At 45.3% G+C, this 26951-nt stretch overlaps 1 protein-coding gene across 1 annotated transcript; it reads right to left on the bottom strand.

The window, feature by feature from the left end:
* Nucleotides 1-848: 848 nt before the first annotated feature.
* On the bottom strand, nucleotides 849-24122 carry SRPX2 (sushi repeat containing protein X-linked 2). Its single transcript, XM_008536384.2, has 11 exons — nucleotides 23733-24122; nucleotides 21839-22055; nucleotides 17296-17376; nucleotides 9436-9627; nucleotides 7180-7356; nucleotides 6753-6879; nucleotides 6472-6593; nucleotides 4976-5155; nucleotides 4512-4645; nucleotides 2496-2617; nucleotides 849-1379 (listed from the first exon to the last, which is right to left on the bottom strand). Exons 2-11 carry the CDS (start codon nucleotides 21918-21920, stop codon nucleotides 1199-1201), a joined length of 1398 nt encoding a protein of 465 aa, XP_008534606.2. The 5' UTR covers nucleotides 21921-22055; nucleotides 23733-24122; the 3' UTR covers nucleotides 849-1198.
* Between the last annotated feature and the right edge of the window lie 2829 nt (nucleotides 24123-26951).

The following is a 26951-nucleotide window of genomic DNA, read 5'->3' as shown; positions in this document are numbered from 1 at the left end:
TCCAATTTACTTTCAGGCCTGGCTCTTAAGACTTGACTTTGTGCTGCTGTAGCTCCCACTGGCTCTGTGCTCATCTCTTAAAAGTGATTTCTGGGGCTGGCCTGGTGGCACAGCGGTTAAGTGTGCACGTTCCGCTTTGGCGGCCCAGGGTTCGCCCGTTGGGATCCCGGGTGCAGACATGGCACCGCTTGGCAAAAGCCATGCTGTGGTAGGTGTCCCACATAGAAAGCAGAGGAAGATGGGCATGGATGTTAGCTCAGGGCCAGTCTTCCTCAGCAGAAAGAGGAGGATTGGCAGCAGATGTTAGCTCAAGGCTAATCATCTTCTTCTTCAAAAAAAGTGATTTCTGAGTAAGTTAATTCATGAGGCTGAAACTGTCTTTTTTTCCCTTCTCTATTATTTAGTTTTACAGAGGCGTCCAGTGGTGGTTTTGAGCTTTCCTAGATCACGAGCTGGGGGCTGCTCTGAGGAAGGGACAGCATTGGCTACCTTTTGCAATTGAACTGGAGGCTCAGTAAAAAGAGATTGTTGCCCATGAGCCAGCTGGAGGGGTCAGGAGAAAACATTCTGCTCTGGCCTGATTTTTCTTCCCAAGCTCCCTCCCACTGCAGCACTTTCCTAACTCTTAGATGAAGCCGTGGTTAACATAACATTTGTAGCCCAATGCCCTAAAAGGGAAAATGATAAACAAATTCAAGGAGGTTTTGAAGTTCCCCCCACCTCCAATGATGCAGTTAACCTGTAAGGAGAATCCAGCTACACTTGCTCAAGTGTCCTGGTTGTCTGTTGTGATGGTGCTGCCCTCTGCTGTCACTTCAGGGTAGAGGAACCATTTGAAACACGGCTGGTTAGTGAGTGAATTTAGGATTTACTTATCTGGAAGACTTTGGAGAGCTGGGCAGAGGCCCAGGTTAGGCAAGGAAGACGTTTACCCCCAACCCACTGCCCAGGGCCTGTCCTCAGTCCCTACTTAGCCTCTTAGGCTCCTCCAGTGCTATCTAAAGCAGAGACTTGCTTAGGGAAGCTATTACACAGCCCTAAAAAGGTGCCTGGAAACGTCCCAGGACTGGTGAAGCTCATCCGCCTCAGAGTCCTGTCCCTAGATCCATGGGGAACCCATTTCCTCCTTTTATTAGGCTCCAGTTCCAGCTCAGTAGGGGAGCTTTTCCCTTGACCTCAACCAAGCCCTGGCTTAAGTTCACTCGCACATGTCCCTTTGCTCCCGGCGCTGGATCAGCTCCTGGTTGCTCAGTAGATAGTCATCAATGAACGTGAAGATTTCCTCAGGGGTGACAGGTTCCATGTAGCGTTCCCGATCAATTCCCTGCTTGTCAATCAACACCATGTTGAAGTAGGAGCGAGTGAGGTGCTGAAATTGCCTAGAGAGAGGAGCCGGGGAGGTGTGAGACCTTGTCTGGGCTCCATCCCATCATGCTCTACTACCCTCTGACCTTTCACAGCTCCACTGATAGACTAATTCCTTCCCTACTTGATCTTTTGTTCCCATCCCCTCCAATACCTCTGTCAAACTCCTTTATTTTTCTCTGCTCAGACTGTAGTCTTGCTGCCCCTACATGTCTAGCTCTGCTAGGCTGTCCCTTCCTCACCCCAGATGGAGCAGCTTTGTTATTACCAGGCCGTACTTCCCTCATAGGCCCCCTTAAGCAGGGCTTTCACATATAGCTATGCAGGCTGCACGGAATAACTCCAGGGAGCACCAGTCGCATGCACTATGAGGTGACTAGTGTTTTCTAGAGTTGGGGCTGGGCATAGCCTGCACAGCCACACGTGGCAGCCCTGAAGTTGATCAGTATCACCTGGTCAGCTCTTCTACCTCTAGCTGCAAGTCTGCAGTCTCCTTCTGAGTGGTTCCCAGTCTCTCCCTTACCTGGGACTGAATCTTTCTGTCCCTACTGAGACTGAACCCTGGAGGCAGGTATTGTTTATACAACAGAGAGCAGTGAAGGCTATATTGGCTCTGAGTATATGTGGAGGCATTGGAAGGGTGATAATAGGTAGATAATGAGAAAAGTCAACTTCTACCACCTGTCACCTATAGTCTTCTCTCCCCCAGGGGCAGATGGGTATGATTCAGTTCTCAGTGCCTACAGATGCCTTTTGCTCCTTTGGAGACTGAAGGCAAAGAGGTGAGGCCATGAGGCAGCAGGATCAGAGGCTTATCTGAGTCATGTTTGGGTCTAGCTGTGTCTCAGCTCTGGCTGTGCTTCAGAGTCACCTAAGGTGCCTTATAAAAGCACAGTCCTGAGGTGATTTTGGGTGGGGCCTGGTCACCTGTATTTTAAGCCACCCCCGACCCTGCCACTTGATTCTGATGTCCTGCCACTCTCTGGTCTTACCTAATGCATCTGTAAGAGTTCACTCACAAGGAGTGCTCCGAGAGAGTAGTGTGTGCCGTTTCTCCCACACCTCTCCTGTTGCCCGTGTCCTGCCTAGGATTTCTGCCCACCCCTTCCACGCAGGCTCCCAGCCTGGACCTGAGCTCCTCGATGATGTTGGCTGACAGCTGTTGTTCCCGGATGCGCCCCACCTCCTGAGGTGGCTGCCCCACCAGCTCGATGATGGTCACATGCCGTAGATCCAGTCCGCAGGTGGATTGCTGGAAGGGGAGAAGTTTCTGAAATAGGCTCTGAAACTCAAGCCTAAGGCTACTTAGCGGATTCCCCCTAGGACCACGTTGAGGCAGTGTGGGAAAGGAGGGGCTTCTCCCCCAACCATCGCACAGCAGGGTCTACAGCCTCTTCCCTTTTCATTCCTGAAGCACTTGCCCTGACAGTGTTCCCTTGATTCTAATAAAGTGTAGAAACAGATTACACCATGTGGGGTAGAAAAGAGAAATGGATTGATAAATTGCAGAAACACAGTCTCTCCTGGCTTAGTTTTGCGTAAGTTTTAAACTACATAGTTTCTTAACAGATGGCTATTGTGATATGATAATAACGGCTCTTGTTTATTTAACACACATACCTAGTGGGTTGTAGGAATAATCTAATTTAATCCTCACAACACCCCTAACAAGGTAGGTGGTATCATTCTTATTCTGTAGAGGAGAAAGTAACTTGCCCCAATTTGCATGACAGTGAGATGCTGAGCCAAGATTCAGACTGAGGGCGGATGCTGCCTGCCCCAGTGTATGCTCTCTACCACTAGGCTACATGGCCAGGGCCTTCTCTCTGTCTCCAGGATTTCTGTAAAACAGTGCCCAGTGCTCTTTTCATTACCTTTTGTGCCTTCCTTGCACTGGGCAGGACGCCCAGTAACCCTACACTGGCTCTTTGTCTGGCCAGGTCCTGCAGGGTCACCTCTTTGCCAGTTGCCTGGGACAAGGTTTGAAGCAGCAGCGAACACTCCCTGGTACCCCAGCCCTTGTTTAATCTTTGGGCTACTCCTAGTCCCGACTCTCAGAGTCGCTCTCCTCCCTGACTGATTCCTGTTCTTGTTCCTGCTTCCTGTTGCAGCTGAGGTGTTGGCTTTGTCCGCTTTTTTTGGATCCCTGGAGGAACTAGGTTCTTTTTGGTCTAGACACCCAGGATCATCCTTTTGATAAAGCTGCTTCCATCATGGGCCTCTGAATATTGACTTGGCAACTTCTAAGATTCAACCTTTAGAAACCCCTTAAATAGCTTCTTCTCTCACCCGGGTATCCAGCCCTTTGCAGCTCTTCAGAGCTGGTTCTCTTGGTCTTGTCAGCACACCCTGAGTTCTCTTCAAGAACCTAGTCTATTGTTTTTATACGTCCCAAAGGTCACATCTATTCTGCCCTATCCACCTCTCCCTCCCCCTGCAAGTGGCTTTGGCTAGATAACTTAGTGTGTTAGAAATCGTCATGCAACTCTCTCCTTCTACTTTGAAATATCACACCACTTTTCCTTCTGCTACTGGTTCTGGTTAAGAGCACAGATCTTGGAGTCAGACTGCCTGGGTTCAATCCCTGCTTGGCCACTTACTAGCTAGTAATCTTGGGCAAATCACTTAAACTCTCTATGCCTCAGTTTCCCCACCTATAAAATGGGGATAGTAATATCACCTACTTGAGCAGGGTTGTTGTGAGAATTGAATGACAATGTCTAAAGTGCATACTTGTATACCTGGTACTTATATAGCACTTACAGTCTAAGTGTTTGTTAGTGCTATTATTCCTTGAAAATATAAATATAATTAATTCCCAACATTTACTTTTGGTCCGACTTGTCTTACAAGTCTCTCCAGAGGGCTTTGCCACCCTCCCTTCCCATCCTTCACCAAGCCCCCTGCAAGTAACACCTGCCATTCCAATGGCCTCACTGCCTTTTCAGTAAAAGCATAGCAATTTTTAAAATGTGCTAAATTTGTGTATAGTGAAACTGATCAAATGTTGTCCACAAAAAGTTTGAGGAAGTAGGGTTTGTGCTATGGAAAGAGCAACTCTTTGATTTGGAGGCGGTAAGGGAGTAATGGGGTGGGGATGGGGGTGTGTAAAGGAGCTAAGCCCTGATTAGGGGAGTGGTTCTCACCTGCAGCATAGAGATCTGCATTTTATAATATCGGTTGGAGGGATCAGGAGCTGAGACAATGAGGAGTCGCCGTTTCTCATAGAACTGATCCAGAAGGCCAGCAGCCGAGTTGACATTGACATTGATCTTCATAGCTAGGGCAGAAGCAGATGGCCAGTCAGGGTATGGCCTTCTCTTTCATCCTAGCTTACATAACAACACTTTGAGGAGCTCCAGTCTTTCTGGTTAACCCTTTGTTGTTGTTTCTCCCTTCCCTTGGGGGAAATCCTGAAAGAACACTTGGAGATTTTTAAGCCTTCTTCTTGGAGTAGGAGCACATTGGCTCTTAAACACACCTCAGAACCTCATCCCCATTTCCACATCATACACATTGCTCTTGGACCACTGTGCCACACACATGGTGATATGCTCCAAAGTAGCCCTAATCACTATGTCCACTCTCCCCATTCCCTGGTTTCACTTACGAGCACAGACGGGTGGTGATCCTGACCACTGGCGGCTGGACTGGCAGACCCGGGATGGGGTCCCTTGGCGCTCATAACCTCCGTCACAGTGGTATTCACAGGTGGCACCATAGTTGTCCCCTGCTGAGGTGCAGGTGAGGTAGCCATGCTGCGGTGGTTTCAGAGTTGGGCAGCGTCTCACTGTCAGGGAGGAGTTCCAGTTAGAGACTGTGGTATCTCTGTTAGGAAAAAAAGGCTAAGAGGGTGCCCATGCTAGGTTTTCTAGATTAGGAGACTTAGGATGATCAGAATGAGTGATGTCTGTGTGTCTCTGATGGCCAGGGATAGAGCCAGAATTTCCCTTTCTAAGGGATTAAATCTGAAATGTAGACAAAGGTGTTCATAAAATCTGGAAGCACAGGTGAGTATACATATTGTCATCAAAAAACTATCAATCTGTAAAAAAAAAATTGCCATTTTTGTTTTCAGACTTTGTGGACACACCCTGTATAATGATGACCACCTTACAAAATTACTTTTAGGGGGCCAGCCCCATGGCCTAGTGGTTAAGTTCGGCATGCTCCACTTCGATGGCCCGGGTTTGGTTCCTGGGTGGGGACCTACACCACCACTTGTTGGTGGCCATGCTGTAGTGGCGACCCACATACAAAATAGAGGAAGATTGGCAACAGATGTTAGCTCAGGGTGAATATTCCTCAGCAAAAAAAAAGAAAATTACTTGTAATATCAAAAATAAATCAGAGGAGACTTAAATATCCACCAATGGGAAAAATGTTAAGCAAATTATGATATAGTCTTAGAAGCAGTTTTTATGCTGTCATTAAAAATATTTCTGAAGAATTTTTAAAGAACATAGGAAAACTACTTGTGTTATAATGAAAAGTGAAAAAAGCTGATCTAAGACTGGATATACAAAATATCAACTATATATATATTTTAAAGTATGTGTAGATAAAAACCTGGAATGAAAATACCAAAAGATTAACAACAATTGCCTCTGGACAGTGGAGTAATCGATTTTTTTCCCTTTGTATATTTCTTTATTTCCCAAATGTTCAACAATGAGCATGAATCATTTTTATAATGAAAAAAGCAAAACAAAACAATACAACACAAAACAAAGATGAAGAATCAGGCAGCCAACACCACCAATTTCACCAGAGGTGAAAGACTTAGAACGAAGCCTGATTAGATTTGACAATTAGAAGGCCAAGAAAAGAAATAGAGATGGAGTATCTTTGTGAATTTTATCTAGATTTAGGAGAATGAGAAAGTCTTGTTGAGGAGTCAGGGTTTCTGAAACGTGTACGCAACACACATGTGACGCAGGCTTCCTGAATGACCCTGTTTGGTGAACTTGTTTTTTCCCTCTCCCAATATAAGTGAGGTGTCTGTTTCAGACCTATCTAGATAGGGGAGGCTTGTGGTGGGCATCTAGAGGGTCAGGGTAGAGCAGGAATAATGAGCAATGTGGAAATGGAAGACTTCTTTCTGACCTTGCACTTTCACAATGAACTTGCAGCTGGCCCGGTTGTAGGCTCGGTCGTAGGCAGTGTAACGAATCACATGCTCTCCTTCGGGAAAGTGAGAGCCAGGCTCAGGGCCCCGAAGTGTCACTCTGCATGGGACAGGGTGAAAGAGCCACTGAGGAAAGAGACTCTTAGAATCAGGGTCTGGGACACATCATTGCTCTTGCCTTAGCCTGTGCAGTTCAGTGTGGGCAGCCTGAGAGCCTGGGAGAAGGTGCTGGGAGGCAAAAGGGGCAGCCCTTACTCACCTGGTGATGGTACCATCGGCAGAATCTTTCACCAAGGGTGGGTCCCAGTATACTCGAGCAGTCAGTTTCTCTGGCTCTGCCATCTTCTCACGTGAATGGGGACAACGGATCTTGGGGGGATCTATGTCTGCCAAGGTCAGAAATCAGGTGCTGACCCATGAGCCCCTGCTTTCCCTGAAGGGAACCCATAGAAGCAATAGCACACCACTGGGTAGGTAAAAGACGCACTCGCAATTCAAGATGCTCAATGCAACTGGGGAAGGAAGCCCCACTGCAGGGGAAGCGATCACTTTGTTAAGCATGTGCCCAGGGTGTCACCCTCATAGTGAGCAGGAATGCCGTCTGTGGTCAGAACTCCACATCCTTTGTGGACATAATGCCAGGGTGGCTCTTTGCAGCAGGACAACTGGGAGCAACCAGCATTTACCTACACACACAGGCTCGCCTCCACTCCATCGCCCATCTTCCATGCAGATTCGGCTGCGGTCACCTTCTAGGTAGTAGCCACTGGAACAGCTGTAGTCACAGCGGGAGTCAAGAAGCACCCCATTTGTACAGGTATAGGTGCCACTCGTGATGAATGGCAATGCGTGGCATCTCACCTCTAAGAGAGAACCAAGTGGCAAGCTCAGTGGCCTGTGGGACTATCTGGAGGTGATGCCTGGACATCTACACAAGGAGAACCATATCAGAGACAGCAGAAAATACACAAAACTCTACCCAAAACTGCCCTTACATTTTTGTGCCTACTTGACTCTTCTTTCCTAATTGCCTTCTTTTTTTATATTATAAAGTATAGTAGTACTCTGGGCGGGGGCAGGGCGGTGCGGCTCAAAGAAATAAATTACTTGTCCAAGTGCATGGACTAGAGAATCACACCTGAGTTTGGATCCCAGCTCCACCTCTAGCTCTGTGACTTGAGCAAATTCCCTCATCTCTCTGTTTTCATCACTAAAATGTAGATACTTCATAGGATTATTGTGCAGATTAAAAAAGACAATACATATAAACCTCTGGGCTCATTTAGGGCCTCAGCAGCGCTTAGGTTTTGTCTTTTGTTCCTCAAATGCTAGATGCCCTTCAACAAATTCAAGGCTCCTTTTTGAGTATAATTTTGGTGTTACCACAAGCCCTCCTCAGCTGCGGCTCACTTAGCTGAGGAAGTAGGCTGGCCCTCTGTCCAGGTGAGAATACAAGTCAGGCCAGTGCCTGGAGGGCCAGCTTTGGCGGTATTTGACTAAAGAGGAATCCATGTGCTTTAGACACTGCATGTGCCAGAAGCGGGGACTGCTACCACGAAATGATTATGAGCCTGTGCTTGCCAAAGTCTAGTTTGAGATGCTTGAGACTTGAAAGAGGTAGGCAAGCCATACATTCCTCTAGGTTGTCTAAGTTCTAACCCTGCATAAGTTCAATTATTGGCGCTTTGAATAAAGATGCTGTAAGCTATGTCCATTTTACTTCTTGGTCAAACCAGAATTGAAGATTATTGCCTTTTATGTTTTCCACTATCCTTTATGTAAAGACCTATACAAAAATGACCTCCTTGAAATCAGGGCCAAGAAAAAAGATTTGTCTTTTCAGAAGAATTTGTTTTCTTAGTATTATATGACAGTGAAAATGATAGATCCAAAGTGTCCACCCTTTTGTCTCGTATGAAGAAGGGCAAAGCCAGATTCAGTGTTCAAATATAGTAATTAATTCATTCTGGTCACCTGGAAATATATACATCTCCATTCTTTTAACTGATGTTATGTTCGTTTATAGACATTTTAATTTTATAGGGCTAATTGAAATTCATTTTGGAAATGATGGGGTCTAAATCCTAAAACAAATTAATTACAGTCCCTTAGAGGGGCGTGATGGCTTACTGTTCTCTGGCTATCAAGCTTCTCCTCTTCTCCATAGCCATCTTCTCTGACCAACCCCATTTCTCTGTGAGTGCTGAGCTCTCTGTGTCCACTTACACTGCATTCATGTGCACACATTTGTGTTTGTATCCCATTCGTCTATAAGCAGCCTGGGAGTAACTGAGGAGCTGAGTATGCTCCTGAAGTGACCAATATAGGGCCCCACACATATGGATGTCCTACAAATGGCATTCAGCAATGGACACACAAAGCTCAGTTGCTAAAAGGGGGTAAGCTGCAGAGCTTGAATAAAAGGTAGGGATTTGGGAGCTGAGGGGGGCACGATTTGGAATGTGTGTGTATCAGCATCCCCACATTCTAGCCTTAGGGATTCTTCTTGACTTGCAGAAGAAAATGAAGAATAGCACATGTCTCATAGCTTCACTGCCAAGGCCTTCTAAGGCCTTAGGCCAGGAAGTACAGCAGTTTACCACAAGTGGAAAGAGTCTGAGACCACACATTCCTCGAGAGCTCCAGAGGAAGGCCCAGGTCCACATCGAGCCCCAGGCCCCAGCCTTACATGTACTCCTGGGCCTTCTGAGCCCAAAGGGCTGGTTGCCACTTAAATGCCCATATTGCTTGGGCAATAACCACAGGGAGAGAAAATGAGCTAGAATGTTAGGATGGGAAAAGGCCGTGTTGAGCGCCTGTGGAAAATTCTCAATTTGTACTAGATAGAGGGCATAATAACACCTCCAGGCATATACCCTCAGTGGCTGGCTAGCTGGATTCTCTTACATACACATGTCAACATTTGCGCACACACCACTTACGCCTGCAGTAGGCAGTTCCAGACCAACGGCGGCTTGGCAGGCATTGCACCGACCTACGTCCGATCAGTCGAAAGCCTCGGTCACAGGAGAGCTCACAACGAGTGCCCAGGCTGCTGTGATAAGTTCCTCCCCTTGGTGAGTAGCATGTAGCTTCTCCATCCTGGATATTTAATGTATAACACCATCGGGGGGCTGTAGCAATAGAAGAAAAGTAAGCTAGGAGTACAGTAATGAAGACAGTGTGGTATTGGTGAAATGATAGACGCTTGGATCAATGGAACAGAATAGAGAGCCCAGAAATAAACCCACACAAGTATGCTGAAATGATTTTTGACAAAGGTGCAAAAGCAGTTCAATGGAGGAAAGATAGCCTTTCCAATAAATGGTGCTGGAGTAATTGAACTTCCATAGACACACAAAAAAAGAACCTCGGTCTAAGTCTCACACCCTGCACAAAAATTAACTCAAGATGGATCATGGACTTAAATGTAAAAAGTAAAATCATAAAACTTTTAGAAAGAAGCATAGGAGAAAATCTCTGGGATCCGGGGCTAGGCAAAGAGATCTTAGACATGACATCAAAAGCACAATTCATAAAAGAAAAAAATTAATAAATTGAACCTTGTCAACATTACAAACTTTTGTTCTGTGGGAAGCACTATTAATAGTCAAAAAGACAAACCACAAACTGGGAGAAAGTATTTGCAAACCACATATCCGACAGAGGACTAGTATCTAGAATATATAAAGAAGTCTCAAAACTCAACGGTAAACAAGCAAACAATCTAGTGAGAACCTGGGCAAAAGACATGAACAGACATGTCACTGAAGAGGATACACTGATGGCAAATAAGCACATGAAAAGATGTTCAGCGTAATTAGTCATTAGAGAAATACAAATTAAAACCACAACAAGATACCATTATACACCCATTAGGGTGTCTAAAGTTAAAAAAATATGGCAATACCAAATGTTGGTGAGGATAGAGAGAACTAGAACTCTCATACATTGCTGAGGGAAATACAAAATGGTACAGCCACTTTGGAAAATATTTTGGTAGTTTCTTATAAAGGTAAATATACACTTGCCATGCAACTCTGCAATCCCACTTTGGGTATTTACCCAAGTGAAATGAAAACCTGTGTTCATAAAAAATCCTGTACACAAATGTTTGAAGTATCTCTCTTCAGAATTGCCAAAAGCTGGAAACAGCTCAAATGTCCTTCTATGGGTGAATGGTTAAACTAACTATGGTTTATCCCTACAAAAGCATGAAGTCCTAATACTTGCAGCAACATGGATGAATCTCCAATGCCGTTTGTGAAGTGAAAGAAGCTGGACTCAAAATGCTGCATACTGTAGGATTCCATTTATACGACATTCTGGATAAGGCAAAAATCTGGGGACAGGTCAGTGGTTGCCAGAGATCAGGGCTAGAGGTCAAGGATAACCTCAAGGGGCAGCCCTGTGGGAGTTTTTGAGGCGATGAAACGGTTTGGTACTGTGGTGGTGGTTACCTGACTATGCATTTGTCAAAACTCGTAGAACTGCACACCCAAAAGAGTGAATTTTATGGTATGTAAATTTAAAATAATTGAAAAGAAATAACACCAAGACGTAAGCTAGAGAGAGGAAGGGAATCCGATATCAAAGAAGGCTGCTTAGGCATGAAAGCTTGATCCCTGTTCAGTACTGAGCACAAAAGGTTATAGGGCCATTAAATTATAACGGCGTCATAAACACGCCTCATTGGCTACACAAAATAAATGACTCTTGAGTGGGTTCCAATTTTAAAGGGACAGATACAAACAGGCAGAAGGCCACGTGCCCAAGGAGGCACACACAGGATGGCACAGATCTGTTAGCCTGGGGTTGGGTAGGCTAAAGCCCCCTATGAGCTCATTGGCTCCCACATCCTAAGGGACAAGAAAAGGGGGCTTTGAAAAGAAGCACATTAGGAGCTAAAGGAACAAAGAAAGGCTAGGGCCTCTGCTTGAGGGCAGCTGGAGAATGAAGACAGATGACGGACGGTGAGAAAACTATCCTTGAAGCAACAACACGTTTGTGGCTTCCAGCGTTAGTTTTGAGCCTGTGGCTGTGACACACGGCTGCCATCTGGAGACACCATCTTCAAATTACAGCAAGTCTCTGAAGCACGACAGTTGCAGGGCTGCTGATTATACAGTCCCAACACATATCACCAACATTTTACACGGGAGGCTGGGACCTCAACGATCACCCCCGTCCTATTTCTCGCCCATATTCTGTCAAGGAAAATACACATCAGATTGGAATGAATAGGACAAGCAAGCATAGTAAAGGGAAATATGAAGCTCAGGGTAAATGCCGAGACAGGAAGAGAGGGTCTAACTATCGTAAGTAAGTGCAAATTTGCTACCCCAGAAGAATCCTGGCATAAAGGAAGCAGGTTGGAAGGCTGGGAAAGAGCAAAAGCACTATCCCAATTTTTTCCCCAGCTTTATTGAAGTAAAATCGACAAATCAAATTGTATATATTTAAGGTGTACAATGTGATGTTTTGACATACATTGTGAAATGATTACTGCAATCAAGTCAATTAACACATCCATCACTTTACATAGCGACCATTTTTTTTTCTGGAGAGAATACATAAGATGAGAGAATACGTAAGATGTTCTCTCCTAGCAAATTTCAAGTATGCAACATAGTCTTATTAACTATAGTCACCATGCTGTGCATTAGATCCCCGGAAGGAAGAAGAAGGCAGCTTCTGGGAACTATAGCCTGGTGAGACTGACACCACTGATAGAAAAGTGTTCTAGAATATTTAAACACAGGCTTATGATCAGTTAGAAAGCGAAGTGGTGATCTCCAGGTACACTCAAGAACAAGTAATTCCAGAGTGACCTCATTTCCTTTTTGGGCACGGTCACCAGACGGGTAGAGCAGGGGAAATTGTGGGTACACTACGTGGAAGTAAGTGAGGCATGTGCCAATGCCTTTCATGCCATTGATGTGGGTGAGATGAAGAAATACAGGAGAGGTGACAGTACAGTCATGGAGACTCATAACTGGCTGAACAACTGTACCCAAAGAATGCTGATGGGAAACTGAAACTAAGAATCTGACTCAATACCGCACTGTGAAAATGTCTCGTAGGAAATATGCTAGTCATTATTGAGCAGCTATCGTGTGCTAGGCACCATGCTTTGTATTTTCATTTTCACATCCATCATCTCATATAGCTCTCCCCACAGCCCTGTGAGGTAGGTGGGTGTTTATCCCTATTTCGCAGATGAGGAAGTAACTTGCCCAGGGTCCCTCAGCAAGTATGGGGCAGAGCTAGGATTTGAACCCAAGCTGTGTCTGGCTCTAAACCCATATTTTTTTCTAACCACAATATCTGCCACTGCAGCATGTTAGGCTGCTATTTTGAAGTACACATTTACATTTTTTTTTTTAAAGATTTTATTTTTTCCTTTTTCTCCCCAAAGCCCCCCGGTACATAGTTGTGTATTCTTCGTTGTGGGTTCTTCTAGTTGTGGCATGTGGGATGCTGCCTCAGCGTGGTCTGATGAGCAGTGCCATGTCCACGCCCAGGATTCGAACCAACGAAACACTGGGCCGCCTGCAGCGGAGCGCGCGAACTTAACCACTCGGCCACGGGGCCAGCCCCCACATTTACATTTTTGAATAGGTAATATAGCCACGTGGTTCAAACCCCCAAAAGTATAAAAAGTTACACGGTAAGAGGTCTCGCTCCCACCCCTGCTCTGATGCCTACCTTCACTTAGTCCCCCGCAAAGAACCACTGGTAATAGTTTCTTTATGCATATAAAGCAAATCTTGCTATAGATTCTTATTTTCCCCTCCTTTTTAACACACAGAGTAGCATATTATGCCCACTGTTCCCACCAATGCTTTTAAAAATAATCTTAATGTGTTTGAGATCTTCCCATATCACTACATAGCAACCATGCAATTTATTTAAACAAAATAACATTTATAAAATACACAGCACAGTGACTGGCACATAACATGAGCTTGCTTGTCCAGGGTCAAAGAGCTGGAAGGTGGAGGAGCTGGACTCGAACTCAGGCCCATGGCCTCTGCTCTGTGAAGCTATTCACCGATGTCTTTTTAGGGATTATAAAGAAAACAAAGTTCTAACAACAGGATTGAAAAGGCCTTCTCTGTGATTATCTTTAGATAACCCAGGCAGAATACCAGCTTGCCCGGGGCTGAAGCCCTCTGCAGGAAAAGCGACGGCCCAGAGGAAAGAGGGCATAGCTCAGAGAAGGGTTTCTGATCAAGCTAGGAGTCAGGATAAGGGAGTGAAAGTTCAAGATTAGTGAAAATGGCACCAGACTACATGGGCAGTTTGCTCTACAGTAATGATCTGGTTTTTACTGGTTAACTCTTCTTCTTTTCTTTTACCTGTTTTTTTTAAAAAATGGGGTACATTTTTGAGGCAAGAGATGGAATGAGCATGGTTTTGGAGTCAGACAGACCTGGGTTTAAATTCCCGCTCTGCCAGCTGCGAGCTCTGTGACTCTCTAAATTTACCTTCCCTGAGCTTAGTCTCCTGATCTGTAAAATGGGGATAATAAACCAGTTTCATAGGGCCGTTTTGAGAATCAAATGAAATGGCATGTGTAACAAGTATATTTAGCTCTGGGAATGAAATTCCCTAAAGCAGTGTCTGGGTTTGAGCCGCTGGCTCATCCGGCTTCAAGCAGCAACTCGCTGCTGCCCCCTGGAGACGTCATCCCTAAATTACAGAAAGTCCCAAGCACTACACTGCCAGAGCTGTTGATTATGAGGTCACAAAGACCTTACAAGGGAGGCTGCGACCTCAGGTTGTACTGTCCTGTCCACCCCTACCCCCTCAACACTGACAACCTCACTCAATTAGTTTTATGCCCTGAGACTAAGTCCCAAAGAGAGCCGTGAGACACTTGACTCCAAGGCCACAGGCTGCCATGTGGCTTATATTTTCCTAAAGGGCTTTATGCACATTTAAAAATAACCAGCGAGGCAGGTTAATACTAATCCCTAGGGCTGCCAGACCCCTTGAAAGTACCTTCTGCATCTGTTGCTTTTTCCTATCCACTTCTCCCATTTACAGTCTCGTACAATCTGGTTTCTGCTCCCAGGATGCCAACCAGCCAGGAAACATTTCTTGAGCATCTACTTTTTACATAGCTCTGTGGGAGTGTCATACATGGCTCCTTCTGTTAAATCGGTAACTATTTTGTTGAGGGTAATAAAAAGTAAACCCAAGAGGCAGCACCTAATGAATGCAAATGAGTTGTCCAAATAATAAGCAGCTATTTCAGAAGAGGTACATAGCAGGTACTCAATAAATATTCATTGAATAAATGAATGAAAGAACGAATGGATGAGGGAAAGCTCAGTTTGGACTAAAGCAGTCAGGGAACAGAATAGAGTTCTACTAATCTGGCTGAAGCATAGATTTCATGGGGAGTAGGGGTAATGAGTTGGCAGCTAGACTGAGGCCTAATTCTGTTAGAAATGGTCACAGTGGGCCACTAGGTTTGGGGAAGGGACAAACGTGAGTCAGAGAATGCAGGAGGCAATTGCCATTATCCATGTGTGAGGTAATAAAAGTTTTAATCCCATGGATTTATAAAGAAATGACAGTTCGTGGTGAATGACTGGTGAGAGGTGATAAGGAAAAGGGGGGCCATTAAAGGTGATGGGGGCTATTAGAGGTGCCATTGAAGCATTTTTAAGAGAATGATGGTGCCATTATCTAAAGTAGGGTGGTCAACTGTAGAGCCCCTTTCAGGGAAGATGAAAGAATTTAGTTTTAGATATCGCCAAATGGAAGTGTCCAGCAGCAGCTGGAGATGTGGTCCAGGAGCCCAGGAGACAGGTCAGGGTTACCCAAAGTTCAGATTTATGCCTCATTCTCTCTCTTGTCACCACTAGAAAGCCCATCTCCTTTCTTGGCTTCAGCTATGACCAGAATAGTGAAATGTCATGGAGCACCATGGAAGGCGGGCTGAGAAGAGAGAGATGTGCTCCCTGCTGCTGAGAACCTGGGGAGATTGAAGCTGAAGAAAGGGCCATATGATTCAGGCATTGGGAGAGAATTGTGATCTTCAAGGGATGTCGTTTCAGCATGGAGATTTGTGGGTGAGTGGGAATCAGACTGTATGGAGTTTAGGAGTTTGTGGGTGCTGAGACAGAGAGGCAGTGGGTGTGGACCATTTGGCAGTGAGAAGATAGGTAGAAGGTAATAGAAAGGAGCATAAAGGAACCCAAAGCTCTGATCATTTCTCTAGTGAAACTTTTCTCAAAGGTAACCATTTACCTTCTTCTTGCCAAATGTAATGTTTGCAATTCACTCAATTTGTCTCTTTGCAACATTTGACACAGTAGATCTCTTAGCCCTTCCCCTTCCTTAAAACTCTCTTCTCCTGTGGCTTCTGTAATATGATAGATACTACCCTGATCTCCTCCTACATGGCTGACCACTAACTATCTCTTTTTCCCTTGCTGGCTCTTCTTCTGTTACTCACATCTGTGGATGTCTTCTCAGGCTCTGACTTTGGCCCTCGTCTCTCTCACACAGCTCATCCATCTAAGCTGATGACTCACAAAACTCCATCTTTCTACTTCCCACTGCCTATACGGCACCTTCACCAAACCAATTTCCTTTTCTAACCTTGTCTTTCTGAGAGGGTTCTTACAGTTCTCCCAAGTATTCAGACTGGACGCTTTTAGATATCTGTTTGTTTCTTAGCCTCTTGGTACATCAAATTTGTACCAAGTCTTGCCATCTCGTTCTTTGAAACATTTCTTATGTGAAACATACTCTCCATTTCTTTGCCACTACCCTCAATCATCTCTAATCAACATTACTGAATCCTGGAGAGTCTCCTTGACCCAGGCTCTACCTCTCCTGAACTCTTACTTTCTGTACACAATAACGAGGTTAATATTCTGAAATTACCATTTACCATGTCACTTCCCTGTGCAAAAACATAGGATGACTCCTTATAACTCCTAGCACAACAACTAAACTCTTCCACATGGCTGGCAAAGCATGGAAACAAGGACTCTTAGGAATGGAGGGGATATTAGATGTCACCTGGTCTGACTTTCCTTCTAAGGCAGGAATTGCTCTTCAGCATTCTTCACAAAGAGTCCTCCTGCCTCTCCTTAGAAAAGTCCCTGGATCATGGAGCCTTTCTTAATTTGGTCTCATTCTTTATAGTCAACTTATTTTCTACTACTCCCTCCACATCCCATCTCCTCCAGTCAGGCTGGTTTTTTCCTAGCTCCTTCCTCTAACAGGTTTGCTCTTACCTCTATATCTGTGGCCATCTGCTTTACTGAATGCCCTCCCCTCCCCTTTCCAGTTCTCAAAGTCCACCCATCATTCAAGGCCTAGTCTAAATGTCATCTTTCATGGCTCCTTCCCTGACCTCTTTTTCTTACCTCCTATTGCATTTACTGCCACCACACAGTTTCACACTTACTTGTCCTATGTGTGTTAATTTTATTGCCCCTTCAGCCGTTCCCCCCCCAGCAGAATGTAAGCTCTTTGAGGGGGAGAGAAACCCTGTCTTAGATTTTGTATCACCCACAGGTTTACCTTGCACAGGATTAGGCATACAGTAGGTACTCAGTCAATACTTAATGATTAGTAATAGATGAGCAACCTTAGCGCTAGAGAGGTGAGGCCACCCCTCTAGTAACCAAGTTCATGATTGGAAATCACAGCCCCTGATTCCCTGAGCTGCAGTTTTAGCACATATAGTCAAGCTGGATGAGGATGCTTCAGGGAGGGCCTAGGTCTTAGGCCAGAAAATACCGTTCCTGAGCCTGAGAAGCAGTGAGGATTACCTCGGTAGTCTAGGGCAGGGCCCTGTGGGACCTCTTCAGCATATACTTCATTGTAGCTTTCATCTGGGTAGTAGCCTGACCCTAGAATGAAGAAGACAATATCAAGATGGCATATTGATTTCTCATTCAAGTCCTTCCCAACCTTTCCCCTATCCAACTTGGTCCCTTCTTCAGGACATGGCACTCCATGGGTAGGGAGCCAGGTGGATATTTAGTGGGGAAAACTCTGTCTTGTAAAGCAGCAGAACTATTGTGGGCAGACCTCAACACCTCAGATGCGTAGAGAGCGAGCTCATGTTGTGGGCGAGGGCTTACAGGTAGCACTAGAAGCCTCCATTTAAAAGAAAAAAAAAATCAGGGGCCGGCCCCGTGGCTGAGTGATTAAATTTGTGCGCTCTGCTTTGGCGGCCCAGGGTTTCCCTGTTTCGAGATCCTGGGCGCGGACGTGGCACCGTTCGTCAGGCCACGCTGAGGCGGCGTCCCACATGCCACAAAGAGAAAGACCCACAACTAAAATATACAGCTATGTACTGGGGGGATTTGGGGAGAAAAAGCAGGAAAAAAAAGAAGATTGGCAATAGTTGTTAGCTCAGTTGCCAATCTTTAAAAAAGAAAAAAAAATCAAACTTCTGGATCATCCATTAATCCCACCAATCTTGACTGTAAATGGCCCATTTCCTTGATGCAACACGCAAGTCTTGGTGAGACACTGATGACCAAGCTCTGAGGGTGGACTTTTGTCCCAGGTAGGAGGAAAAAACAGAGGCTGAGTAAGGGTCTTCCCACTAATGACAGTCCTGCTCACAGTCCTCGGAGGGAAACGATTCCCCAAGCTCCCATTAGCCTACAGGCCACCAGCCTTCTGGCCCCTGGTTGCCCTTGTTAGGAGTGGCATACCCAGGCAAAGAGGGAGGGCTCAAAAGGCCAGGGGGAAACAGAGTAGTTTCATGTCCCGAGCAGTTTGTCCTGGTTTGGAGAAAAAAGAAGGCAGGTTCCTTAGAGAAGTTTCTGGTTCCTCTAATCAGCAGGAGCTTTAGCAGGCATCTGCTGAACTAGAGGACATTCCCAGTCCACCCCCACTCCGTTAAGTGGCCCCGTCACTGGTGGAGGCAGGTCTGCGGCTGTCTGGGAGACTAAACAGTGTGTTCCACCAGACGGCAGGAAATTGGTCATGAATACAAACTAATTGGAATACAACTTGGTCCTTTCCGGAGCGAAGTTTCCGGAAGCCCTCCTTTCAGCCTCCCTGAGCCCTAATGCACGCACAGGAATAGAGCAGCCAGCCGTGCTGGAGTCAGAAGACAATTCCTCATTTCCAGGAGAGGGTGTGCTTCCAGGGCAGGGCAGGGTTTTGGTGCTGGAGCCCTTTGGCCTGTGTAAACACTCAGACCACAAGCTTGCCTGCCTCCTCTCTGGGAAGAGGCACAGGGCCCCCTGCACTAAAGGGTGGAGCAGAGGGCTAGATGATGAATCTCCATTCCCCACAGAGCCAGACTGAAGGTGGGGGGGTGTTGAGAAACCAGTCCAACTTGATGAACAAGGGAATGAATTAAATTGAAAGTTTGCCTTATGAAATCATGTCCTTTTTGGTTTGCCCTCATTCCAAAGGAAAGAGTTCATTTTTTCTATTTCCCTTTATTTTTTTCTGTTTTCCCATTTCGGTTTTTCTTCTGGCTTCCGTTTATTTCTCCTTAGGCCTCTTCTTCCTTACTTGCTCTTTTCCAACATGGGAGGTTTCTTGGGGTGGGGGGCGGGAACAGGCACAGAATTCTTGTCAGCTGTTTCAGTTTAGTATTAGCCTCAAAGCCTTACAGCTCCTGTAAACAAGAGGCCAGATGTGTGTGATTCCCTAAAGGATTCAGTCCCCTCACTCTTGTTCCAGAGCTCGCTTGTGAAGAAATACCCAGCAGGGAACAAGCCTCTGTTTACCAGAAGGGCAAACAGGGGTGTCAGAGGCCTCTGGCTGGATAACAACAGAAACAACTTGACTGCTAACATCACTCAGCACATACTCTGCGTTCAGCCCATTACATATGTTCTCTCCTTATGTCACCCTAACGTCTCAGTGAGGTAGACACCCTTATTACTCTCTAATGTACAAATGAGGAAGCAGGCTCAGAGGAATTGAGCGAGTAGCCCAAGGCCTCCTGGCCAGTAAGGAGCAGAGTGGGCATTCCAGCCCGGGGCTATTTGACCCTCTATACCAAACTCAGACACTCCACTAAAGATGCTAGTAGGGGAGAGCTTTCGACAATGTCCAGCAGGGATAAAAATCCGAAATTGTTCTTGCAATCCAGCTTTTTCAGTCTGTGTGTGTGGGATTGAAGGCCACCAAGCATTTTACATCATTCCAGAATTGCAGGAGATGTGGGAAAGCTGAGGCGAAGATTCAATCCGATAATTACAGTCTCCACCAGGGTGCAGAGGTAGCTGGACCACTGCTAAGTTTGCTTTGTGGTGGGAATGCACTTGAGCCGCCTTCCCATTTTAAGCCTTTCCATGTTCCCTCCTTGCCCGTCTTTGGGTATTTTTTGCAAATATTAGGATACTGAGATGAGACATAAGAAACTAAAGGGGCATCCTCCCCATATTGTTCTGTCTGCTTGCTCCTCTTCAGCCCTGGGGGGGTGGTTTGGGCAGCATTCCTCAGCTCCTTTAGATCAGCCAGTGGTTACTGTGTGGTCTGTTACCGGGTTCCTCCAGCTTCCTTAGTACAGTCAGACCCTCTAAGTGCTGCCCTTCACAAAGGTATGGCTGGAAATGTAACTGATGGTTGAAGACTATTTTAAGATCCACACTAATGCTTGGCTTCTGATAACAAATACAGTCTGACTTCCTCAACTGCACAGATATGCCAATACACACTCCCAACTCACTGTTTTCTTTATTTATATTCTTAACCCTTCCCAACCCCTGCTGATTATTCCTGGACCCTTTTTCTGACTAGCCCTGGATTCACACTTGGCTGCTTTCCTTGTGCCATTCTCATCTGAGGACAAGACTATGGCCATGAACAAAACAGTGCTGGATGCATAGAGAGTGGTCAATAAATATTTGTCAAAGGAATGAATGAATAAATGAACGGAGCAAGCTCAGGCAGCTGAACTAGCAATATAAGGGAGGATTATTGAAAAATTCCCCAATTTCTCTCATCATGTAGCCTTCAGAGACTAGAAATGGGCAGAATGAGTGGGTTTGCAGGGCTGTCAGAGACCTCACCAGCCTGGGCTCCTCAGAAGGAGTGGTGACCCTGGTGATTCTTGTGGAAGGGGAGTGCCACCTTTGCAAACAGCCCATTGAGAGCTTCAACAGAATCTAAGTTTTGAAAGAACTTCCCTGTCCTCAAGACTCCACCAGCTCGGGCTTCCAGCCTGGGAAGGGTAAAGACCTTTGAACTCCATGAGGGTTCTTACAGGTGTTCAAAACTGGGGTTTGAGCCATCTAATCTCCACACCCTAGTCCAGTGGTCTTTGGTCTTGTGCACTTGAACTGGAGCTGGGAGGATGTTGGGGAGGACAGCTGCACATATTATCTCCTGGAGACTTGGGGCTCCTTTAACCCCAAACAGTGTGTACTCTGCCAAGGGCTTGACTTGAATTTCTTCATCTCAATGTCAGCCCTTGTTCTTCACCCCCTACAAAGCCAGGTTAAGCCAAAAAGGGGAAGAAGTTTGCATATTTGTTTGAAAGCTTAATGCAGCTGTTCCAGACAAACAGAGCTACTGCCAAAGGCCTCCACCAGGAGCTAAGGGCATGTGGAAAATTTTAGCTGCAATGACTGTGGCTGTGATGGAAGCAGTTTGTTATTTACTCATTGCTGGATATTTTCCTAACTCCATTGGTTGGGCCTGTCTCTTTCCCCTACTCCCCCGAGCCCCCATGAGGGCAGACACTGTAGGCCACAGAATATTCTTAGCACTTGGAATGCCAGCTGGGCCCCATCAAAAAACCTCTGTCTGCCACCTCATTATCCATCCTTCATTCCTCCCCCTCCCCTTTTCCCTCTCCTCACTGAGTCTGTTCTCTTCAACTCTCTATGTCTCCAAGGGCAAAGGATGAAACATTCAGGAATCCAGAAATCCCCATCCTTTCTGAAATAAGGAACAAGCCAGAAGAAACCAGGGAATTCCTGTTTAAGAGAATGTGATCTGTATTGTCATTAACATCCGTGGCAGAAAGAGGCTATAAAAATCTCATCCTATAAATAAGGTCTAGGGGAGAAAGAAAGAGAGAGGGAGGGAGGGATGGTGTGGGGGCAGGGAGGAAGCTAAGTGCATAAGCAGGTGAGACAATGGCCTCAAAAGCCATGTTGTCCAACCTTCTCATTTTTATGCTGGTGCAGCCTATTTTCAAATATCTCTTGTTAGTTTGCCTCAAAAGCCTCCTTTGGTAGCCTGTTGCTATGTTTAACCATCTTTGTTGTCAAGAAGAGTTCTTCTCTGTATCTAACTTAAGTGTTTCTTATTGAAGTCTAACTCTTTCATTCTCCAAGGCTTGGTCCAGGCCCTGCCTGGAAATAATGGGCAACAGCTTCTAGAACATACCTGCATACCATGTTGGTGTCACTGCTGGGGTGAGGAAGAGCAGCAGAGAGAGAGCTCCACTTTGAGATAGTTGACTGGCCATCCTTGAAAGGGGGGTGGCAGTTAGGGAGATAAGAATAGAGGTATGTGGCCAGAAGTACCAGGGCAAGGGAAAATAACTTTCAGCAATCAGCCATCAATGAACTTCCAAAAGTGAGAGGAAGCAGAAATGCGGAATCTGCGAGGAAGAAGAGAAATTTTTAAATTAATGATTACCTGTTATATCATCCCCCTTGTAAGATCTTCCACTTTATAGAATAACAAGACTCTATTTGTTATTTATGGTCTCTTCTCCTCCCAGGAGGAGGAGGACATAAAACAATCAATTCTCAGTTGACTCTGGTGAGATCAGATGCAAATGTTCCATGGTCCAAGTTATAGAGGGACATTTAGGTCCCATGATCAGGAAAGGGCCAACATAAAGTCATATAGAACCAAGAGGGAATCTTGTGATCTAAAGACTGCCAGTTGGTAATTTCATCCATTTAACTAGCATTTCCTAACCACTAATCTGGGAAAGCATTAGTGTGTATGGAACTAAGAACTTGAACCCTGGAGTTACACAGATCTGGATGTGTATCCAATTCTGTCCCTATTAGATATGGGGCCTTGGGCAACTTCCTTAACTTCTCTGAGCCTCAGTTTCCTCATCTATAAAATGGGAATAATAATAGTATCTGCCTTATAGAACAGATTATTGCCTGGCACATAGGGAAGCAATCAGTATATATTAGATATTATTATTATCAACTTCGTATTGGACAGAACGAGATGTCTCCTTTCTCTAGTCTCTCAGGCAGTAACTATACCCTGGCTCTGTTCTTAGCTTTGGGTTTTGAGGCTTAGTGGTTTGGTAGTGGCTTCTGGCTTTCCAGTGCAGCTTAACCTTCTAGTTTTACCCTGCTGAGCCAGCAGGAAGTCAGTGAGGTTGGGGAGAACCTACTGAGGTACGTGAGGAGAGGGTGAGCAAGCTCCAATTGCCCTCTCACTTCCTGTCCTGTCCTCACTCTAATGAGATGAGAGTTTTGTGGTTCCCAGTAGGCAAATACTTCATAAATGACAGTATTAAAACTTGCAGCCCACTGGGATAAACCGGCCACTGGACTTTTCAGCAAGCACCCATTCACCCACATGCTTTCAATGAAATGCCATGCACAGGGGAGGAGTCAGTCCTAGAAATGGAGAAACAACAAGATGGCAGATCCTAGGCAGAGTCCTTAAGTGACAGGAGAAGTCCAAGAATGCAAAAATTCATTTTCTAATTCATTGCTATTTGGCTTCAGGTTTTGTCTAGAGAGTGGCAAGGAAGCAGGATAGAGAAAAAGTGAGAGTAAGTGAGGGAGGCAAGGAAAGTGGAAAGATGTGGGAAGGAAGCTAGAAAGAAAAGAAAATTTGCCCAAGCTGAAGGAAAGAGATAAAAGCAGAAAAAGGGAACAAAAGGACAAGAAAGAGGAGATTAAAGAGAGATCCAGGAAAATGAACAGCTAGATAAACTAATCACTGGCCCCTCTGCCACATGCAGCCTCAGTCCAGTTCCTTGGTTCTGGAGCAGGGGCTTTCCTTTTCAGACCTGGTGCTCTGAGTCTGTGATGGCTTCCCTGCCCACCTCCTTCCCAATCTCAGACTGAAAGCTTGACTCACCGGAGTCAGCCATCCCTCTGCTGCAGGCTGGGACGGTAGTGGGAACCTGTGCCTGCAGCCGGGTCACAGCTCAAATGGAAAGCAGCGTATGATCCAGTTTCATAAAAGAACGTCTCCTGGCCGCCCCCATGTTGCCCAAGTCCTGGGTCTCCTTACCCCCCACAGTTGTGAAATTGGGTCATATAGTGTGAAGGGGTTAAGCAGCAGATCTTACCTGTTGTATGGGTTTTTGTGCTCTTTCTCTCTCCTTCTTTATTTTTCTCCTTCCTCTCTGCTCCTCTCATCAGTTGGAAAAACTTCTACTTTAACATTCCTAGAACGAGTGGCTCCTGGTCTGTCCGGGGCCTCCGGGATTCTGTTAACACTGCCCAGATGTTAGGATATCCGCATCTGCCAAAAGTTTCCTTAAAGCTATATGACCCCCAAAACTATAGCTGTTCCTCCCTCAGAGAAGGGTTTTAGAGCCGTGGGGGAAGAAGGAGCACAAGGACTGGAGGAACTCAGTCCGTCTGCTGCAGAACAGGGGAAAGTGTGAATGGCGCTGGCCCCAAGCCCGTGAGTATAGTAATGACTAACAGAGGCTGGCTAAAGGGCCTCCAGAGATGTGGCGCACTGAAGAACACTGCTTTTTATGACTCAGCATGATGACAGGATTGAATGAAAAGGAATTTCACTAACTCCAAAGAGAGGGGAAGAGTGTAGCTGACTTTGACATTCCCTGGAGACTTCCCGGTAATGCCTTAGTACTGCCCAACTACAAGTTGCCTTGCCATCCATATGTACAGGGTCAGACACACTTTGAAACCCTCTCAGTGATGACCTAACTTCTATGGACTTCAGTTTCTGATAAGATTATGGTGTTTACAAAAAATATTATGTGCTTCTTGCCTGAAGAATCAAGACTAATTTCCTGGAATAAGAGTGGAGGAAGAGCGTGCTTAGAAAGGCTTTAGTGGGAGGCTGTTTAAAGGAATCTAGATGATGTGTCCATGGCAAGGTTATAGCCATTGCCAAGCTGTTTCCCAGTGACCTCTGATGGAGGGATATGTTTCTCTTCACTAAACAAGCTTTCCTTTTAGTGTCTGGTATTGAGACTACTCTACCATAGTGCAGACCAGCTCCTTACCTTCTCCCTCCCCTTAGAGTTGACATTTCCATCCTTGAAAAGTCAGTGGTTGTAGAAGAAATTTTTCTAGCTGCCATAGAAAGGGTTTCTTCCCTGTGTTAGAAGCAAATTGGTAACGCTTTTTCAGTTATGAAAGGAAGAATTGTGCTTATGATAATAAAAAGTTCAGTAGCAAGCCTGTTACATTTCCAATCCACCAAAAACAAGTACGTATTGAGTGTCTACCATGTGTTCAGCAGTGAGATAGTGATATAAAGAAGCTGAGGACATGATCTTGGCCTCATTCCTTCAATAAATTTATCAAGCATCTATTGTGTTAAAGATGATGGACACACAAAATCCCTGATATCCTAATTCATAATTAATTCAACAACTATTTACTGAGCACCTATTATGTACCACACACTTTTCTAGGTACTTGAGAGACATCAGTGAATAAAACAGACAGAAATCCTTGCTCTCATGGAGTGCAGGAGGCAGACATTCAGCAAGAATGTTCTTGTTTTTGTATTTATTTTTTATTGGAGTAACATTGGTTTATAACATTATATAAGAGAATGTTCTTGATTACAATTGTATGTGCTTAGAGAACTAGCCTTCTTGGGCATCTATTATAAGCTAAGAACCAGGGGACAGTGATGAGTAAGAACTGTGTGATCTTTGGTCTTATGGAGCTTTACTCTTCAGCTCCCAGAGGGTTTATGTTTAGTAGGGGAGGGAAGGGGGAAACAATCAGAAAACAGTAAAAGACCATATAAACTTCCAAAAGCTATGGTATAGATTGTGTGGACCCTGTGAGCACTGGGTAGGAAGAGGTGGGCCTTGGTCAGCTCTCAGGCAAGGGAAGTGACATAAACAAGTGCTTACTATTATGTCAGAGGGGGATGGGCTAACTGGTTAGAGGGTTCAGGGATGCAGCAGGAAACAAAGTTGAATAAATAGGGTAGGACCAGATGATGGGGCCTTTGAAATAAGATATAGGAGTTTAGAGTAAACTCCTATGTTAGAAATAGTGAATCTATAAAATGGGTGTGTGTGTGTGTGGGAGAGAGCGAAAGAGAGAGAGACAAGAGAGGAGAGAGAGAGACAGAGAGATAGAGGGAGACAGAGAGACAGAGAGAGACATAAATTCTACCAGGGTTGTTTTCTTTCTTAAGACCCTCCTCACTAGCTCCCTCTGGGCAAAGGGTACAGTCTGAGGTCTTAGCAGGTCATCCCATCCCCTTCACAAGCAAACCCCACCTATGTCGTCAGCCTCATTTTAAACATTCACCCCATGACTCCTCATTCTGGACATGCTGAACTTCTTGCTCTTCCTTTCACCCCTTGGTGCCTTTTCACAGACATATTCACTCTACCCGCTATTCCTTTCCCTCATTTCCTGGCCTGTTGAAACCATATCCATCTTTGCTGCTGAGAAGCCTCCCTCAGCCCACCCCAGCCAGAGCTGGTTTACTTCGCCTTCCTTTTCTATCACATTACTTTGTACGTGTCTCAATTATAGGATTTATCACTTTTGCTGTCGTTCACATATGACAATCTCTGTCCCCTCCTATACTAGTCTGTTCATCTCAGGCTCATCTCTGTCCCCTACTAGACTATGTGTGCCTAGAGGGCAAGAACCTTGCCTTAGTCTTCTTCATTTTCCCAGCACCACACACAGAGCCTTGCATGTGCTAGGATGAAGATGCTGCATAAGGCCTCTCGTGCCACTTAGAGCTCGATGGAGCAGGACAGAAGGGTGGCAGAGAGAGGTTAAAGAAGAAAATGAAGGAGGAAAATATGGAAATCAGAGAGAGATCAAAGTAAGGAGATAAATCAGAGAAGAGGGACAGCATTCTTTAAAACACTGGGATGGTAATATGAAGAGCTTACCCAAAATTGTTGGGGTTAATTTAAAAAACCCAACGTTTCTTCAGCAACTACTATGTGTGGATAACAGTGTTAGACACTGTGGGGATATACAGTTAAATAAAACACATCTCCATGTGATTTGGTTGGGAAGATAAGACAAGGACACACAAAGAGACTGACAACATTTATTCATACAAACATGTATTATTTAAAGTTCTTAATGTTTAGTAGGATTTCCAACTTCAGGACTCTTAATATGAAGCCCCTCAGCAGTCCATACTTTATTGTTTTAAGAAATATTAGATGTGGAAACTGATTTGCCTGGCTGAGATCCGAGCAAAGCTTAACAAAGCTAGACTAGAAACCACTTTCTTAGAAAAGGGACTAAGGCAAATTGACATGGAATTGTGAATTTTAATAGCATTCAAGATTGTTTCTCATTTCTTTGTGTCC

Source organism: Equus przewalskii, chromosome X (assembly GCF_037783145.1).
Source record: "Equus przewalskii isolate Varuska chromosome X, EquPr2, whole genome shotgun sequence".
NCBI classification, from domain to species: domain Eukaryota; kingdom Metazoa; phylum Chordata; class Mammalia; order Perissodactyla; family Equidae; genus Equus; species Equus przewalskii.
This window is presented reverse-complemented; position numbering and strand designations above follow the sequence as displayed.

Excerpts from the sequence above, each read along its gene's own strand:
- SRPX2 (XM_008536384.2), bottom strand. The coding sequence starts at position 21,920 with ATGGCCAGTCAACTATCTCAAAGTGGAGCTCTCTCTCTGCTGCTCTTC. Across the intron at positions 6,880-7,179 it reads AGGCGAGCCTGTGTGTGTAG|ACATAGATCCCCCCAAGATC; the intron begins GTAAATGCTGGT and ends TGACCTTGGCAG. Across the intron at positions 5,156-6,471 it reads GTTCATTGTGAAAGTGCAAG|TGAGACGCTGCCCAACTCTG; the intron begins GTCAGAAAGAAG and ends CCTCCCTGACAG.